This window comes from Chrysochloris asiatica, unplaced genomic scaffold (assembly GCF_000296735.1).
Source record: "Chrysochloris asiatica unplaced genomic scaffold, ChrAsi1.0 scaffold00018, whole genome shotgun sequence".
Lineage (NCBI taxonomy): Eukaryota > Metazoa > Chordata > Mammalia > Afrosoricida > Chrysochloridae > Chrysochloris > Chrysochloris asiatica.
The window spans coordinates 16,271,710-16,290,446 of NW_006408536.1; the positions used below are offsets into that span (position 1 = coordinate 16,271,710).

The window sequence follows — 18,737 nt, forward strand, 5'->3', positions numbered from 1 at the left end:
TAAAATGTGCTCTTTGTAGACTTCCAAAGGAAAATTTGAAAATATAAATGCTTTCCCTTTCTTTGTTTATAAATTTTTTTAACAATGGAAATGTTTTGTTTCCCAAGAGTGGCATGGAGCTCAAATGAATGACTCATTGGAAATGACGACCACCTCTTTAGTTGTAACAAATGGGAAGTTAGGAGAGAGCCCAAGAGAAACATAGGCCGAGACTCAGGAAAATGTAAGGCCTCTGGGGACATCTCTCTGTTGGATCAGGATAAGTGATGTGTGGAGTGTCATAATGGGAGACAGAAAAGTGAATACAATGTTAGTCACTGAACAATTGGAGCCCTATAAAATGCCTATAGGAAAGGAGCAGATGATAACAATTTAAAAATCCAGATGTGGTACTGTAGAATAACCACTGGACTGCTAAACTCCCAGCCACTCTTCAGAAACACTATATAGAGTTGCTATGAGTTGGAACCAACTTGGCCTTGATGGCAGTTAACGACAACAAGCTTTTATTTATCCTATTCCCTCCCTTCTTTAATGCAGAGGGCTGCCTTTCTTGTTGACTCTGTAAGTTCCATGATCGTAGAGGTCAGCTCTGCCTGTGGACTGCTTTGCTCTAATTCGTGATCGACATTTTGATCAGGTTTTAGCTCTTGATTGTGATGTATATCAAACTCGACTACCCAGGGATGGTGGACCAATTTTGTGGGTTTCCAAGGAAGCTTCCTTCTCTGTTCTGGCTTTCTAATTACTTTCAGTTGTCCATTTCCTCTAATGTCAGAACAAAGTGGAGAAGCTCAAATCAGTCCCTTGCCCTGTGAATACGCAGCTCTTAAAAGGTTGGACGAATTGGTGGCTATAGTGAGGCACTGGGCAAATTATGAAGGAAGCAGTATTAGCTTTTGTTGCCCTCCAACATGGCTTTTTTCCATTCCCCTTCCCTGGCCCTTCACTCTTCCTCAGTGCCTTCATTCTTCCTTCCTGTTTGTGCCATGCTTCGGCCCCATTCCACATCAGCGGCTCCCCTCAGACAGGGTCCTCCTCAAAGTAGACTGTATTGAATGTTGATTCTCCTTAGTGCTTTTCCTACATGGCCCAATATGATAGTAGGTCTTTGCTAGATGATCAGGGGAATTTATCTAATGAGAATTCATTCATTCATTCATACTAGTGTGGTGCTGTGGGTTAATGCACCTGCACTGCAAGGGCAGTTTGAACCACAAAGTTGGCGGTTCAACCTCACCAGCTGCTCTTCGGAAATCCTATACAGGGTGGCTATGAGTTGGATCTGACTCAATGGCACTTAACAACAACAACAACAACAACAACAAAGTATGAATGGAGTCCTGGTGTGGCACTGTAGGACAAGCACAGTACTATTAACTGCAAGGTTGGCAGTTCCAACCCACCAGCCACTCCTTGGAAACCCTATACAGGGTCACTATGAACCAGAATTGACTAGACAGCACTTAAGAACAACAAAGTATGAATGACTGATTGCCCCTTAGTGCTTTAAATAGCATTTTTAGAAATTAAATTTCTGTTAACAGATTCTTTCATTGATGGAATATTAATGTAATACGGGAAATATATTCAAGGACAGAGACCTAGAAAAAGGCAATTCCATTTAAATTAGGGCACTGAGGCACCAAAGCACTTTGTCTAAATTTGCCTCATTGACTACTGGGTCATTGGGGGGGACTTGAGTACTCATTCGATTTCTTCTTTCAAGCAGGACTATGATTTTGATTATCTCAAGAAGTAAACAGTACCCTACCACCATGGAGTCCTGGTATGGTGTGGTAGGATAAGCACTGGACTGCTAACCTAAAGGTTGGTGGTTCAACCCTACCCCATCACTCCTTGGAAACCCTATAGAGAGGGTAGCTCGGAGTGAGAACAGACTTGATGGCACTTACCAACAACCATTTCAGGAAAATGAGCTTCTGGAAGCTACGTAGTATGGTTCTCTGTGCAATTTTAGTTTTGAAACAGACTTACTCTTTCCTTTTAGTTGTAACTGAAGATATCATTATGGAAATGATTATTTCTTTGTAATTAAAAAAATAAACAATTTAAAGGATAACACCAATGTGAGTGAGGGTTTGGGAAATTAACACTCATGTACTGGAAGGATTAGGATAAATTGGTTCAACTTTTCTCTTGGGCAATTTGGCAATCAAAACTCATGGAGTTTCTGAAGGAAATAAACATGTATGTAAACAAACACTTAGCCCAAAGGATTTATTGCAGCCTTGTCTGTAGCCATAAAAATTGTTCACACCAACATGCCTATCCAACAGAAATCTGTGGCATAAATTAACGGTGTACCAAATCAATGGAATCCTATGCAGTAGTCATCACAATGATGTTGTAGAAAATTGTTTCATGATCTAGAACAATGTTCAGGATATACTATCATGAGAAAAATCCGGTTATAAATATTTGGTGATGACAATTTTTACAGACACACGCGCAAACATATATATATATATATATATATATATTTATTTAATAAGGAGCCCTGATAGCAGAGTGGATCATGAGCTGAGCAGGTAACTGCGAGGTCAGTAGTTTGAATACACCAGTTGCTCTTAAGGAAAAAGATGAAGTTTTCTGCTCCCATAAGATTTGCAACTTCCGCAACCCTCTGCGTTGGTACTGACTTGGTGGTACACAAACCACCACCACACATATATTTATCTGTGATTTCTGAAGTGTCCTCAATAAGCATGTATCATTTTTCATAGTGAAAAAAAAAAATTTTTTAAGCATCTGAGCATTTCCCCAAAATAAATAGCTCAGCAACTCTTACAATTTACATACCTAGAGGGGTTTGATCTAGTTTAATTCATAAGAATGAAGGACTAGTACCGTAGGTGGAAAGTGTATGGTAAAAAAGAAGCATAGTTAATGGAAACTTAATTTGGAAAACATACACATTTACTTTTGAGACCTGGTGGAGCTGTGGTTAAGTACTCGGCTGCTAACCAAAATGCCAGAGGTTCAAACCCACCAGTTACCCTGCCAGAGAAAGATGTAGCAGTTTGCTTCTATAATAAATATTTGCAGCCTTAGGAACCTTATTGGCAGTTTTTACTGTGTTCTAGGGGGAGTGCAGTGGCTCTGTGGGTTGGCGTTTCGAGCTTAGCAGATCCTCTTCGGGAGAAAGATGAGGCTTTTTGCTCTTGTAACATTTAAAGCCTCAGAAACTTTGAACAGGATCACTATGAGTTGGACCCAACTCAATGACAATTAACAGCAATAATAAGGTCACTAATGGGTTTGGTTTGGCTTAATGAACATATTAGCTAATAACTGAGGTTTGTATCAGTTTTATGTCCTAAAAATGTATTAAACTATTATATAATAAAATATAGTGAGAACCTACAACAGCTAGATTTGAAAAATGCTTTCACCTAAAAAAAAACCAAACCCACTGATGTCAAAAATTCTGACTCATAGCTACTGTATAGGGACAGAGGAGAACTGCCCCAGAGAGTTTCTAAGGCTGAAATCTTTAGGGCAGCAGATTATTGCATCTTTCTCCTATGGAGTGGCTGGTGGGTTCAAACCACTGACCTTAAGGTTAGCAGCCAAGTGCTTTGAACACCAAACCCAAACCCATTGCCACAAATTGATTTCATCTCATAACAACCCAGTAGTGTTTCCTAAGCCATTGTGACACTGTAGGAGAAGCACTGGACCACTAACCGCAGGGTTAGCGGTTCAAACCTACCAGCTTCTCCTTGGAAACCTTATACAGGGTCAATATGAGTCAGAACTGACTTGATGGCACTTAACAACAATCTTTATGGACACTGACTGCCACGTCTTTCTCCTTTGGTGTAGCTGATGGGTTCAAGCTGCTGACCTTTTGGTTAATAGTTGAGCGCTTGACCACAGCATCGCCAAGGTTCCTATGGCTTCACCAGATATGTCATTTTACAGAATTAAAACCTACTGATTAACCAACCTTTGAAAATAATAATAAGTTACCATACTGCCCTCTTCTGGTAGCTATTTGCAGCTCATTTGATAGTCACTCCCAATGAAGACATTCTGTTGTGCTGCCATGGAGTTGACCCCCCAACCAGTGGCGACTCTGTGCACAAGGGAATGAAGCTCTGTTCATTCTGGTACCATCCTCTTGATCAGTTGCGAATTGGACCATTGTGATCCATAGGATTTTTATTGGATGATTTTCAGAAGTAGATCTCTTCCTAGATTGTTTTAGACTAAGCTCCACTTAAACCTGGTCAGTATCATAGCAGCACGCAAGTCTCCACTGACAGACAGGAGGTGGCTACATATGAGGTGCATTGGCCAGAAATCAAATCTCAGACTCCTGTCAGAGAGGCAAGAATTCTACCACCAAACTACCAATGCCTCATAATTAAAACAGTAGACAATTTTGTACATAAATTAATTTGTTAATCACCTTTAACTAAATCACTTTTTTCCCTCCACAGAAACTGCTGGTAATTCCAGTTTGTTATCACCGTCTGGTAAGACTGCTATTTCATGATTTTGGGGAATCTTAAGAAAATATTAATTTTAAAATGTCTGTGCAGTTTGGCATGTGGTCAGAGCAAAACGTTTTTTGTTTTTGTTTGTTTTTTTTTACATAAAGTGTAGGTGAACTGCCAAATGTCAAATTCTGTCATTAAACCTGGAAAATCAACAACAATCATACACAAGATGACAAGGTACCCTGATGGCATGATGGTTAAAGTGCTTGACTGCGCACTGAAAAGTTGGCAGTTTGAACCCACCCAGCAGCTCCAAGGGAGAACAAACTGGTAATCTGCTCTCCTTAAGATTACAGCCAAGAAGCTCTGTGGGTCAGTTCTACTTAGTTACATGCAGTCAGTATGACTTGGAATCAATTCAATGGTATTTAACAACAATGACATGTTTTGGACAAAATTGGGAGTAAATTGTGGGTTTTAAAGGTTATTTTGAGTGTTCTAGTTCACAAGTGTCCTGAAGAGGAACGAGAATATAAGCATGCCAATATCCTGTAGTTGACGGACAATATATTCTCTTAGACATGCTTTGTTAGTACCCATACTCAAAGACTATTCTTCAAAAGTCTTCTGAGGGCTTAGCACTCAGGAGAATCCAAGATTGTGGAAAGGCAGATAAATTAAGGAACCTTTTATAACTAGGACTGGGAATGCAGGAACCAGGAACAGAAGTGGCATTTGAGGTTGTTGCTAACTGGAATGGAGGTGACCCAATGGAATGTGGAAATAATCGGACAGTATCTTTGATATCCCATGCAAGTAAAGTTTTACTGAAAGTCATACAGAATAAGCTACAAGCATACACTGACAGAGAACTTCCAGAGGTTCAAGCCGGATTCAGAAGAGGCTTTGGAACGATGGATATCATTACTGATGTCTGATGGATCTTGGATGAAAGCAGAGAATATCAGAAAGATGTTTATCTGTGCTTTATTGACTATGCAAAGGCTTCTACAGCTAGCCATACTTATTTAAATCAATATAATAACAATAGCCACTACTTCTTGTGCATATACTATGCGACTGAATGTGTTCAGACACATTCTAATTCTCCTCTCAATCTTACAACATTGCTGTTAAGTGCCATGGAGTTGGTTCCAAGCCATAGAGACCCTGTGTAGGGTTTCCTAGGAATAGCTGGTGAGCTTGAACCGCCGACCTTGCAGTTTACATGGCTTTGCCATCTGGCGCATTAACCCACAACCCCACTCCAGGACTCCAACCACTCAATGGTGGTGGTGGTTGTTATGTGCTGTGGAGTCGGTTCCAACTCATAGCAACCCTGTACAGGGTTTCCGAGGCTGTAAATCTTTACGAGAGCAGAACACCTCATCTTTCTCCTGTGGAACGGCTGGTAGTTTCAAACTGCTGACCTTGTGGTTTGCAGCCTGATTCATAACCACTACGCTACCAGAGCTCCTTCCTCTTACAACATAGAAATCATTATATTAACATAGATGCAGAAACTGAGGCTTAGAGAAGATAAACCTTGCCCGTGTTCACTCAATCTTTGGAGTCAGACTACTTGTGTTTAAATATGACCATGCTTCCTCATCCTTATTGCTAGTTGTGTGAACAAGCTCCTTAACCTTTTGGTGCCCAAGTTTCCTTCTCTTTAAATTGTGGGAGAATAACAGTCTTTGCTTCATTCAGAGTAAGTTCTCAATATGTAAGAACTGTGTAGTATAATATGCTGGACTGCAAGGTCAGCTTAAATCACAAGATTGGTGGTTCAAACTCACTAGCCACTCCTCGGAAATGCTATGTAAGGTTGCTGCGAGTTGGAACCAACTCAGTGGTACTTAACAACAACAACTATTAATGTTGACTCAATTTTCAGCCAAACAATCTATTGTTGTTGTTGTTAAGTGCCTTTGAGTCGGTTCCGACCAATAGCGACCCTGTACAGGGTTTCCGAGGGTGTAAATCTTTACGGGACTAGAAAGCCTCATCTTTCTCCCGCGGAGCGGCTGGGAGTTTCGAACCGCTGACCTTAAGGTTCGCAGCCCGATTCATAACCACTACGCAGGGGAACAATAACACTAGGAAGATACACACACCTTAAAAAAAACAACCATTTGAGATAAAAAGAGCAGCATTTACCCAGGACAAAGTTAAAAGACTTAGGAAAGAAGGCGTGGAAACAGGAAACACAGAGGAAGAGGAGTAAGTGATGTTACATGCTGGGAATTGCAATAAATGACATGAAACACGATGCATATATGGAGTCCTGGTGTGCCGCTGTAGGATAAGCACTGGACTGCAAGGTTGGTTTGAACTGCAAGGTCGGCAGTTCAAACTCACCAGCCGCTCCTCAGAAACCCTATACAGGGTTGCTATAAGTCGGAACCAACTCAATGGCACTTAACAACAGCAACATGAATTAAGTAGTAAGCAAAGACTCAAACCCAGGACTGCAATGCTCCAAAGTCCCAGTTCTTTTTTCTGTAACAACTTGCCTCCTTCTCTCGCCCCTTTCAGTTCTTAAGCTTCTAGGATAAAATGAACCACTGTATTTGTCTTGAGGAACCCTGGTGGCATGGTAGTTAAGTGCTTGGCTAATAACCATAAGGCCAGTGGTTCAAACCATGAGAGAAAAGTGTGGCAGTCAGCTTCCTTGAAGATTATAGCCTTCGAAACCCTAGGGGACAGTTCTACCTTGTCCTCTAGGGCATTATGAGGTGGAATCCACTTAATGGCAACATAGTATTTGTTTTCCAGTAGAATAGTCCTCAGCAGACATAACCATGGTGTTGGTTACATTTGCAGAATCCTGTCTGCATGCAATGAGGAATAGGCCTTGCACTGTGTCACAGCCTAGAAGCTAGGTGCTCTGGTGTTGAGTTGCACTAACTGAAAAGTAAGGGCCAATGTGCTCACAGGTCTTTTGGGATCGCATTACTGCCCATCAACGTTTGAAAGAATTGTGGTGGTGGTAGTGGTTGGGTGCTGTTGAGTCAATTTCAATTCAAAGTGACCCCATCTGACAGAGTAGAACGTCCCCATAGAATTTTCTAGGATGTAGTTTTATGGGAACAGATCACTGTAAGTCATTCTTCGTTAGAGCCACTGGGTGCATTTGAACTGCCATGTTTTGGTTAGCAGCCAAGCACTTAACCATTGTGCCACTAGGACTCTTTTTTGGAAGAATTAACAGTCATAAATTTAAAACATCTTTGTCCAATGATTTTGTTGTCCCCAAAGAGGAAAATGATTCCGTATCCACACTTCAAATCGTATTGCTCAGGAATGGTGTTATTTCTCAAGAAATATTCTGGTCATTAAAAAAAATAATAAATGTAGTAAATGACAAAATATGGAAGCAATAACGTAGGACAGACAGGGTGTGTGTGTTTCAGCCAACGCATGAGCCGTCTGAAACAGGCTAGCCAAGCGCCTTGACACACCCACATCTTGTCCCTACCAGCTGAAAATCAAGCTCCCTACTGCAAAACTTGTCTCAGTAGTAAAATGTTTGCATTTACTTTTTCCAGCTTTAAGTAGAGGTTAAGCTATTGGTTCTTTTTAATATTTAATCATGCCAAACATGGGTAGTAAATTACCTCTTAGGTTAAGTGGAATCATTCCATAGAAAATATATAACTTGATTATCTTAATAGCAGCCATACTTTAAATATCATACCAAGAAATTGTGTTAGGTAGTATTAAGTATTGAGTGATAAAGTTGTTGTTTTTTTTCAATCCTACTGTTCACTGTGGGAAGAGTTGCCAGGTGTCATTAGAGCAGAATGGAGCCAAAATGCCAATCATGATTACAGTTCAGCAAATTATTAAAAGCATGAAATGTTTTCTAGATTGTTCTGGCTGAAAAGTTTTAAAAGTAGTATTTCTCATATCTTGATGTGGGTCCTAAGCTTGATTTTTAATTTTTTTAGTGTGAGTCTGTGGGATAAGCAGTGGACTGGAGATTTAAACCTACTAGCCACTCCTCCGAAACCCTATATAGGGGCACTATGAGTTGGCACCAACTTGATGACCTTTACCAATAACAAGTACTAGAAGGCTTTGTAGTGGGACCCTGGTGGTGTCGTGGGTTAAGTATTGGGCTGCTAACCCAACCACAAGACTGACTGTTCAAATACACCAGCCATTCCATATTTGCTCCCCTAATGATTGATCTCTGGTAGCGTAGTGGTTACGAATCGGGCTGCGAACCTTAAGGTCAGCGGTTCAAAACTACCAGCCGCTCCGCGGGAGAAAGATGAGGCTTTCTACTCCCGTAAAGATTTACACCCTCGGAAACCCTGTACAGGGTCGCTATGGGTCAGAACCGACTCGACGGCACATAACAACAACAACAACAACAATGATTGATAGTCTCAGAAACCTTATGGAGCAGTGCTATTTTGTTCAGTAGGCTCACTATGAGTTGGAATCGACTTGGCAGCGGTAGGTTTGGGGTTAACAGACTTTGTGATCATAAAACTCAGTTTCTTCATCTGCAAAATGAGATATTTGGTCTCTTGGGTTTTCTCTAAATTTGATTAAATGTAGGCTTACTGAATGATTTTGAAACTTGTAAATTTAACCACCTGTACTCGTCCAGTAACACTTTTTTTTTTAACCTTCATAATTAGAAGTTCTAACTCCTTAACATTTAATAAATAATTATTTCAAAGCATTCATTTAAAATTTTGTCTTTTTCTTTTCTCCTGCAGCTGAATCACCTCTGTTCGGTTTTATCTCCTTCTCCAATGGTACTCCAGGCAAGATTTTGAAAAATGTTAAGCCTAGATTTAGCCCAATTTATTAAGTTTTGATTTAATTATAACTTTGTATTGTTTTTTCCTTCGGGGTCGAAAGAGGTTGAAACTACAAGCCTCAATGGTAAGAATTTTTTTTCTGAAGCAAGTGAAAGTTGATAACCCTAGCGTAGTGGTTATGAATCGGGCTGTGAACCATAAGGTCAGCAGTTCGAGACTACTAGCTGCTCCGTGGGAAAAAGATTGAGGCGTTCTGCTCCCATAAAGATTTACAGCCTCAGAAACCGTGTACAGGGTCGCTATGGGTCAGAAATGACTCGACGGCACTTTAACAACAAGAACAATATAAACATAAATATAATGAATGGTGTTGAAGGTTTCCATTTTTAAATGATTTCTGAGTACACTGAGTATTTTCAAATGCCGACCCCCTCAAGCAAAGCCTCCTACTGCCAAAACACTATCAACCGTGGCACCTGTGAACCAATGTGTCAAGTTGGTTTTTATAGTGACCCTATAGGCTAGACTAGAACTGCCACATCAGTTTCCGATCTCCATTGAAGTCGGTTGCACATCTTTCTCCTTTGATGGGTTCAAACTGCCAACTGTTTGGTTAATAGCCAAGCACTTAATCCCTGTGCCATGAGAGTCCCTTGTCTATCATGGAAAAGTCCCTAAAATTTCTGGTGAAAGGATGATGTTTTTATTATCATGGATGGAGAACAACTGTCTACCACTAACTGTCATAGCAAAGAAAACATTGACCACATTTCGAGTATTCCATTTCACTTACTCTCCAACACGGTGCCAACAAGTTGTACATAATGAAATGTTTCAGTGTGAAAAGTACATCTAGTGACGCCAACACAAGTCAGCCTTGTCTGGAGGCACAGTACATGAAAAGGTAGCCTTTTTACAGATGCTTTTATCTATTTTTTAAGTAGTTTGAAATGAAGAAAACAAAATTGGCTTCTTCATCAGCTAGAGGAAAGGGCAAAGAATTGGGCTATATTTGAGGGCAGCACATTCGGTTCCTCCCCTCTGTGGGTAGACAGTCGTCCATCACACTGTAGCCAAGCCCCCACCTCTTTCCGTAATAATTTGAAATAACTATTTATTGAATTTTAAGGAGTTAGAACATTCCATGATATTGGGAGGACAGAGCAAAAAATGTGCTGACAGAATAACATTTGGTTAGATCTGCAAGTGCCATAATCACTTTATGAGTTGACATTTAACCAAATTGTAGACCAAACAGATACAACTGGCTCATTTTACAGATTAAGAATCAGTCTCGTGATCACAAAGCCTGCTCCTACCTGTGAGCACCATTGTTAAACTAAAGTCTAACTATGTGGTTGTTGATTATGATAAACAATCATAGATGCAACTCACACTGATTGGAACTGGCTTTTAAATTCAGGTTTGTCATTTTTAAGTGCTGTTACTTTAAAAACAAAAAACAAAACAAAACAAAAAACACAAAAACAACACCTTTGTTGTTGCTGAGAATTTGTTGTTGTTGTTGTTGTTGTTATGTGCCATGGTGTAGGTTCCGACTCATAGTGACCCTGTACAGGGTTTCTGAGGCTGTAAATCTTTACGGGAGCAGAAAGCCTCATCTTTCTCCCGCAGAATAGCTGGTAGTTTCGAACTGCACACACAGAAAAATATGCAGTAGTTCAACAGTTTCCTTATTACATTTCAGTGACATTGATGACATTCTTGGAGTTGTGCAAGAACCTTCTTTTTCTGAGGTGTTCCTTCTCCTTTAACATAAACTCACTGTCCCCGAAGCTTTCTATCTAATCTTTTGAGTTGCTGTTGTCACTTGGATCCCATATACTGCTGCTGTGTGCCTTCAAGTTGGTTCTGACTCACAGCAACCCTGGATAGGGTTTCTGAGGCTGTAAATCTTTATAGGAGGAGAAAGCATCATCTTTCTCCCTCAGAGTGGCTGGAGGATTCGAACTGCTGACCTTGCAGTTAGCAGTCCAGCTTGTAACCCACTACACTACCAGGGCTCCTTTTGATCCCATATCGAAAGATCTTAAAAGAACACAGTACTTAAGTGTTGTTGTTGTTGTGTATTGTAGAGTCAATTCTGACCCATAGCAACCCTGTATAAGGCTTCTAAGGAGCAGCTGGTGAGCTTGAACCATCAACCTTGAGGTTCAAAGCGACCTTGCAGTCCAGAACATTAACCCACAGCACCACAAAGTTTTGTGATAAAAGGAGTATCTTCAAAAATCATTTTGGCAGCAGTTCCTGACCCACATTTTTGATGTTTGTTGGTTTGTTTTTTTAAGTGTGGCCATGTGATAATATTTGTTTCCTAAAATTTCATCCAGAAAAATAAATTCTGGAATTATTTTCACTTAAATAATACTAACAGAGTAGATTTAAAATGGAATTTTAAGTTAAACAAGGTCAAAATGAGATTTTCCTAAAAGTGAGTATACCATATTTAAGAACTCCCAGTTGAAACTAGAATACTTTTAAAGATTGCTTTACAAGAGTGTCTCATGAGGTTAAAATGTACTAAGCATCCATTGTTGTTGTTAGGTGCTGTCGAGTCAGTTCTGATTCATAGAGGGGGAAAATGAATAAAATATTAAGTGACATAAACGGGTTTATTTCAATCTAATAATTATAAGACTGTTGAGCTGCGTAGGAGTCCCTGGTGATGCAAATGGTTAATGTGCTGAGCTGCTAAATGAAAGGTTAGAGGTTCGAGTCCACCCAGAGGTGCCTCAAAAGAAAGTCCTGATGATCTGCTTCTGTAAAATCAGCCATTGAAAACTCCATGGAACGTAGTTCTGCTCTGACACCCAGGAGTCCAAGTAGACTTAATGGCCACTGGCTTTTGGCAACATGTTAGACACATAACTTGGGTTCAGGAAACACATTTTGAGTGAATGAAGACTTGCTCAGAACCTGTTCCTGGGAATTGGATGATGGCTATTGGCAAGGAGATGGGCAGCAAATACATTTAGTAGTGTCAGTGGACTTTTGCAAAACTCTTTTTACTTGTCTCATATTTCAGGCAAAATGAAATGTTTAAGGAAACTTTGTTGCTGTTGTTAGGTGCCATAGAATCGGTTCCAACTCATAGTGACCCTGTATAGGGTTTCCGAGGCTTTTTAAATCTTTGCGGGAGCAGAAAGCCTCGTCTTTCTCCCTCTGAGCGACTGGTGGGCTTAAATTGCTGACCTTGTGGTTCACAGTCCAGTGTTTAGCTTATGGAGCCATTAACCTCCCCTAAAGAACCTAGAAAGACCCATATTTGTTAACCATGCCAGTAGTTCGGCTAATTTTTGTTATTTTATTTCAGATGCTACTTCAAGTGTTTTATCCACTTTAAACAAAACAGGTAAAAAATATCAAGTTCTTTCTAAATCTAGTACTATGTTTCTGCGGCTTCTTGATCTAGTACTACACATGTTTCATACATGTGTAGTCTATTAGGCTACTGAAGAGTTTTCCTTACTCTTCTTGCCCTCTCCCCTGTGCCTTCAACTGTTGATTGATTACCCCTTTTCTTTGTGGAGTCACCATGAGCCAGAATGGACTGGACAGCAAGAGGTTTGGTTTTTGGTTTATGTATTATATGAACATTTATGTTTTACATCACTCCATTCCAAAACTACCAAACTGTTATGGTTATAGTTGTTGTTGTTATGTGCCGTGGAGTTGGTTCTGACTCATAGCGACACTGTACAGGGTTTCTGAGGCTATAAATCTTTACGGGAGCAGAAAGCCTTATCTTTCTCCCGCAGAACAGATGGTAGTTTCGAACTGCTGACCTTGAGGTTCGCAGCCCGATTAGTAACCACTACACTACCAGAGCTCCTTATGGTTATAGTATTCCATTTAAAATAACCTGTATTATTTATCTGATTAGATTTTCCTAGACTGTAAATGTGTATAGGAGTAGACAACCTCATCTTTCTCCCATGGAGTGGCTGATGGGCTTGAACCTCCAACCTTGTGGTTAGCATCAGTCCAGTACTTAACCCACTGTGCCACCATGTCCCCTTGTAATACGTTAAACTCAAGGCCATCAAGTTGATTCTGACTCATAGCAATACTGTATACGGTTTCCAAGGCTTTAAATCCTTACAGGAGCAAAAATCTTATCTTTTTCCCCTTGGAGCTGCTGGTGGATTTGAACTGCCAACCTTATTGTTAGCAATCACGTGATTCCCCTATAGTGTCACCGTGGGCTCCTCATTGAAATACGTTATCCCATTTAAAAAAAGAGAGAGAATATAGAAAAATACAGAGAAGATAGAACTTTTCTTTAAGGCTACTAGTGGTAATAATTTTGTACATTTCCATTCAGTATGATATCTACACGGTGCCCTGGTGGCTCAATGGTTAGTGCTTGACTGCTAACAGAAAGGTTGGACGTTCTGATCTACCCAGTGGCTCTGAGGGAGAAAGACCTAACAATCTGCTCCAAAAAAGATTGCAGTCTGAAAAAACCCTGTACAATACACACTTCTACTATATAACACATGAGGTCGTTATGAGTCAAAAATAAACTAGATGGCATCCAACAGAAATACTTTTTACAGAATAGCCATAGTTTACATAGATTTTTATATCTTACTTTTTTGACTTAATATCATATTAAAAGTGTTTTTCCCACTGCCCCTTACTATCAATGATGAGAATATTCCATTTTGTAACATATATTGAACATTAAAGTTACTTCTGTTTTTCTAATACAAATTGTTGCAGTGAACATCCTTGTTCCAAAATCTTTGCATTCATCCTGGATTTCTTTAGGATATTCTCCAAGGATTGAACTTTATGGATCAGCGTTATGAGTATATTAGGACACCTGATGCCTACTGCCCAATAGCCAGTAGCACGACTGTCAGCAACAGATGAGAGTATCTCTTGTCTCTTGTCGCTGTACCTTTGTTGAGAGATCATACGATTAAATCCTTTTCTCATTTTCTTAGATTTTATTTTCCATTTCTTGATTATTAGTTAGGTTAAATAGTTCCTCCCCAAAGCATTGCTACTTCCAGAACCAGAAGTTAATTTCACAGCTGTTTTGCTTACTCTAGAGAGGACAGTATTAATGGAAATAAATTATGCAAGTCCATTTAAAGGATTCTTAATGATAATGCAAAATGTTATCAGCCTCTCTAAGAAATTACCGTCACTCATTGCCCATGGGTCACACATTGAAACTGAAACTTATCAATCATACATACACAAACGAGATTTCTGACCCTGTCAGTATAACTTCATCATTCTTAAATGTGTCTCTAAACTCTGAGCTCTGTCTCTTCTTCAGAATTTGCCTGTCCATTCTAGCAGAAAGTACCTTTTTTGCAAATCTGTACACTGAACACAGCCTCTTCTAATCGCCCATCTTTACAGCAAGAATTTCTGAACTTGATCCTTGAACCCTGGGCTTTGTTGCCAAAGTGTGTTGGGAAGATACTATTACAATTTGCTTCATCAGAACATGATAGTATTGTCCTGTTGAGTCATTGACTTTGACCAGTCCTGATTCTGTTATGGGCTTATTGTGTGTCTATAGTTAGATGATCTTGACTTCTCTGCAATGGGGATAATATGATCTGAGCTCCAAATGAAAATAACAGGACACTTTCTTGATTGGGGAGGAAGTAGTAGTTTTAGAGATCCTATGTTTACTGCTTTCCATTGTTGTTGTTTTTTTACTCTTAATCACTTGCTCTTTACAAGCTGTCCCTTGAAGGTCGTGATGGTTGGTTTGTTGGTTATGTGCCGTGGAGTCTGTTCCGACTCATAGCGACCCTGTATAGAGTTTCCGAGGCCGTAAATCTTTATGGGAGCAGAAAGTCTCATCTTTCTCCCATGGAATGGCTGGTAGTTTCGAACTGCTAACCTTGAGGTTAGCAGCCCAACTCATAACCTCTATGCTACCAGCGCTCCTGATAGTGACTGATAGTGACTTAATTTTTCATATCTGAAGTGAAAGTTCACATCCATTTGTCTAGCAGCAGAGCCTGGAAATTGAAGTAGAATTACACAAGCAGTAAGGTGTGTAATGGGTGTGATATAACTGGGTAAACATGGTAATCCAACTCCTAGACCCCTCTGCTAATGCTCTGTGATCCACATATGTGATTCTGTTCATTCTGTGGTTGAGATGACAGATACTATCTTAAAGGAGTCAACCATGTGATTTTCTTAGAGAGTTACTAAAATGATACTCATGACAAATTGGTTAAAAAAAGAAAAGAAAAGCAAAATTTCTGCTCTAATATTTAAATTGCTTCTTTGCAGAAAAAACTAAAATCACTATATTAAAAACCTTCAATGCATCAGGTATGATTTATTATCAAGACTTTCTTTTTATTATTATTCATGTAACATTCAACAAATGGCTGGTATTTATGCTTTCTTTTTCCCTACCTTTTAAAAATAAAATCTGTTCTTACTGAATAGATGTTTATGGACTGGGTACCTGGAGTTGTACTAGTTGTTGTTGTTACTAAGTACTGTTGTGTCAGTTCTGACTCATAGCAACACTGTATAGGGTCTCTGAGAAGTGGCTGGTGACTTTGACCCACCAACCTTTTGGTTGACAGTCCAGTGCTTATCCTACAGGACTACGTAATAATAATCAGATACAGTGCTTACCTTCAAGAATTTTTTTGGTCTGTGAAAGGAGATAAAACATAATAAACTTAAACATTATGCAGATAAAGACAATAATTATGTGAGTGTTTCTTAAGAGGCACGGGAGATGGAAAGGCTGGTATTAATGAGTTTATTGATAAATTCAATTAATGAAAAGATTCTTGGAGGAATGAACGTCCAACTCTTTTTAAATCAAAGAAGGGATGTATTTGTAAATATCTAGGGTAAGGGTAGGGACACAGCCTACACACTTAATAAAGACTTTTGGTTGACTTAACAATGGATTTGGCAAACTATGGCTCAAGGGCCAAATCTGTCCCATCTTGGTGTTGTAAATAAATTTTATTGAAACAGTCATGCCCATCTGTTTATAAATTCTCTTTGGCTACTCTTCGCCTACAATGAACAGTAGAGTTGAGTAGCTATGACGGAGATCGTATGGCCAGTGAAGTCTAAAGCCTTTACAAAAAAAAATTTTTTTCTTTTTTGGAAAGGATGATAAATGGCCATGTACTCAGGGGAAATTACAGATAATGGACTTGGCATTAGAAAAGAAAATCTTCAGGTCGAACACACAGCAAAAAGACACAATGCACTAGAAATGAAGGTGCAGCTAGAATTTAGAGACAGGTTAGAGAAGATGGAATGGCAAGTTTAGTGAGCAGCAGGTCAATGGTTGCAAAGAGCATTTGAAACAGTACTACTCACTGCCCATAGCTTCTATAATGTTCACACAGTGTTTGTAAGAGTAAGTTGTATTTTAAGAGTAAATTGTATCTATAAGTATATTTTAAATGAAGTATTTCTCTTTTGGTGTGGATAGCACTGAGGTGGAACAATACAGAAATCTACATGCCAGGTAACTTTTGGCACCTAAATTCAGTTTGCTTAAAGAATCAAAACCCTTAGCTGAAGATTTGTGTCTACACACCCAATCGTCAAATAAATCACCCTGGCAGGAACCATATTGCATACACTAACTCAGATGAAATTAGAATTTTTATCCAAGCTCATTTTCCCATAGAGAAGAACGGTTGTTGATGTTGTGTGCTGTTCAAACCAACCCTGCAGTCCAGTGCTTATCCTGCAGCACCACACCAGGACTCATACAGAAGTGCAATGGAAATAAAATAGCCATCAGGCATTGCATACATAATTCTAATCAAGCCAGATCTAACAAGAGGACTCAAATATTCCTGAATCTAACAACCATAGTTCCTTTGTGGTTTGCATTATACATTATCAGCATCTGTCCTTCACATTTATTAAAGATTTCTTCTTGTTGTTGTTAAGTGCCTTCTCGTCGATTCTGACTCACAGCAACCCTGTACAGGGTTTCCAAGGAGCAGCTGGTGGTTTTGAACTGCTGACCTTTAGATTCACAATCCAGTGCTTATCCTATAGTGCCACACAAAGATTTCTCAGACTTTGCCAAAAGGATGCAGTGAACAAAGAAAAGATTCTTAGAAGAGTAAACCTTTAAGTTCTTTCTGAATCAGAGAAGAGAAGCACTTCTTTCACCAAAGGAGAAAGTGTTTCTCATATGCATATGTCTGAAGTTTGTTGTTGTACCATTCCTCTTTCCTCTCCCATTCATATCTGCTTCCTTTGAGCTTTATGTGGTCTGTTATCCTGGCATTCACTCCATTCTGCCCTAATTGTGTTGTTGTTGTTGTTGTTGTTGCTAAGTGCTATCCAGTTGGTTCTGACTCATAGTCATCCTATATAGAGTTTCTGAGGAGAGGCTGGTGGGTTTGAAGCAACAACTTCGCGATGAACAGTCCAGTGCTTATCCTACAGCACCACAGCTACTGGCAATTCAAACCCACTTGTGGGGTCTGGATAGTAGGGCCTGGTGATCTGCTTCCAAAGGTCACAGCCTTGACAGCCACAGTCCTCCTCACCACTCCTGGAACCGCCATGAGTAGGAATCAAGATGAGGACAACGACCAAAATCCCCCAATAGATTATAAGCTCCTTCAGGACAGGGTCTGTTTTGGGAACCACCCCCCCACCCCCAAAGCCAGTAGAATATGGTGGCGGTGGTGGTGTGCCGTGGAGTCGGGTTTCTGAGGCTGTAAATCTTTACGGGAGCAGAAAGACTCATCTTTCTCCCATGGAAAGCTGGTAGTTTCGAACTGCTGACCTTGAGGTTAGCAGCCTGACTTATAACCACTACGCTACCAAAACTCCTTGTAGGATATAGTAGGTGCTTATCAAATGTCTTTAAAAATGTGTAGCTTTTGGCCACGTGAAATGATATCCTGACATTAATGTTATTTCATACAAGAATTTACATAAGGATTTGGGAGCAGCATTAGCATGTTCGTGGACTTCCCTCCCTAAGAAAAGAAGGAAAATCTATGATTAAGGGTTATTCCATGTAAAGTCACTCTCCTTGATTTCAAGTCCTTCTGTGACACTGTATGATAAGCACTGGACTACCAACCACAAGGTCAGTAGTTCAAACCCACCAGCTGCTTTTCAGAAACCCTATACAGGATCAGTATGAGTCAGAACTGACTCGATGACATTTAACAACAAGAACAAATCATTGTTTTCATAGTCTGTTTATATTGGATATGAGAGGGATTAATTGGGAACGGGACAAAGAAATTTTAGGAATTAGTTGAGGATCAGAATATCTATTACATAAAGAATTGTAAAGAATCAACTTCCATCGTTGACCAACTAAGAAATGAACACTCTCTCACTCCTTTAGTCTTTGTGAAATTCACCCAGCCAACTTCTGCTTGTAATGTTTTTGATGCACATTTGATTCCTAAATCTCTTCATGCTTTTTATATTGTAGTATATGTGCAAGTGTTGACATGCT

General features: G+C 39.7%; 1 protein-coding gene across 1 annotated transcript in view; it reads left to right on the top strand.

Annotated features, from left to right (window-relative positions):
- Positions 1-18,737, top strand: part of GPR64 (G protein-coupled receptor 64) — a 108,552-nt gene that overhangs the window by 22,577 nt on the left and 67,238 nt on the right. The window contains exons 2-5 of the mRNA XM_006835680.1: positions 9,206-9,253; positions 9,351-9,374; positions 12,585-12,623; positions 15,545-15,586. Coding sequence (XP_006835743.1) covers positions 9,206-9,253; positions 9,351-9,374; positions 12,585-12,623; positions 15,545-15,586 — 153 coding nt within the window. The remainder of the gene's footprint in view (positions 1-9,205; positions 9,254-9,350; positions 9,375-12,584; positions 12,624-15,544; positions 15,587-18,737) is intronic.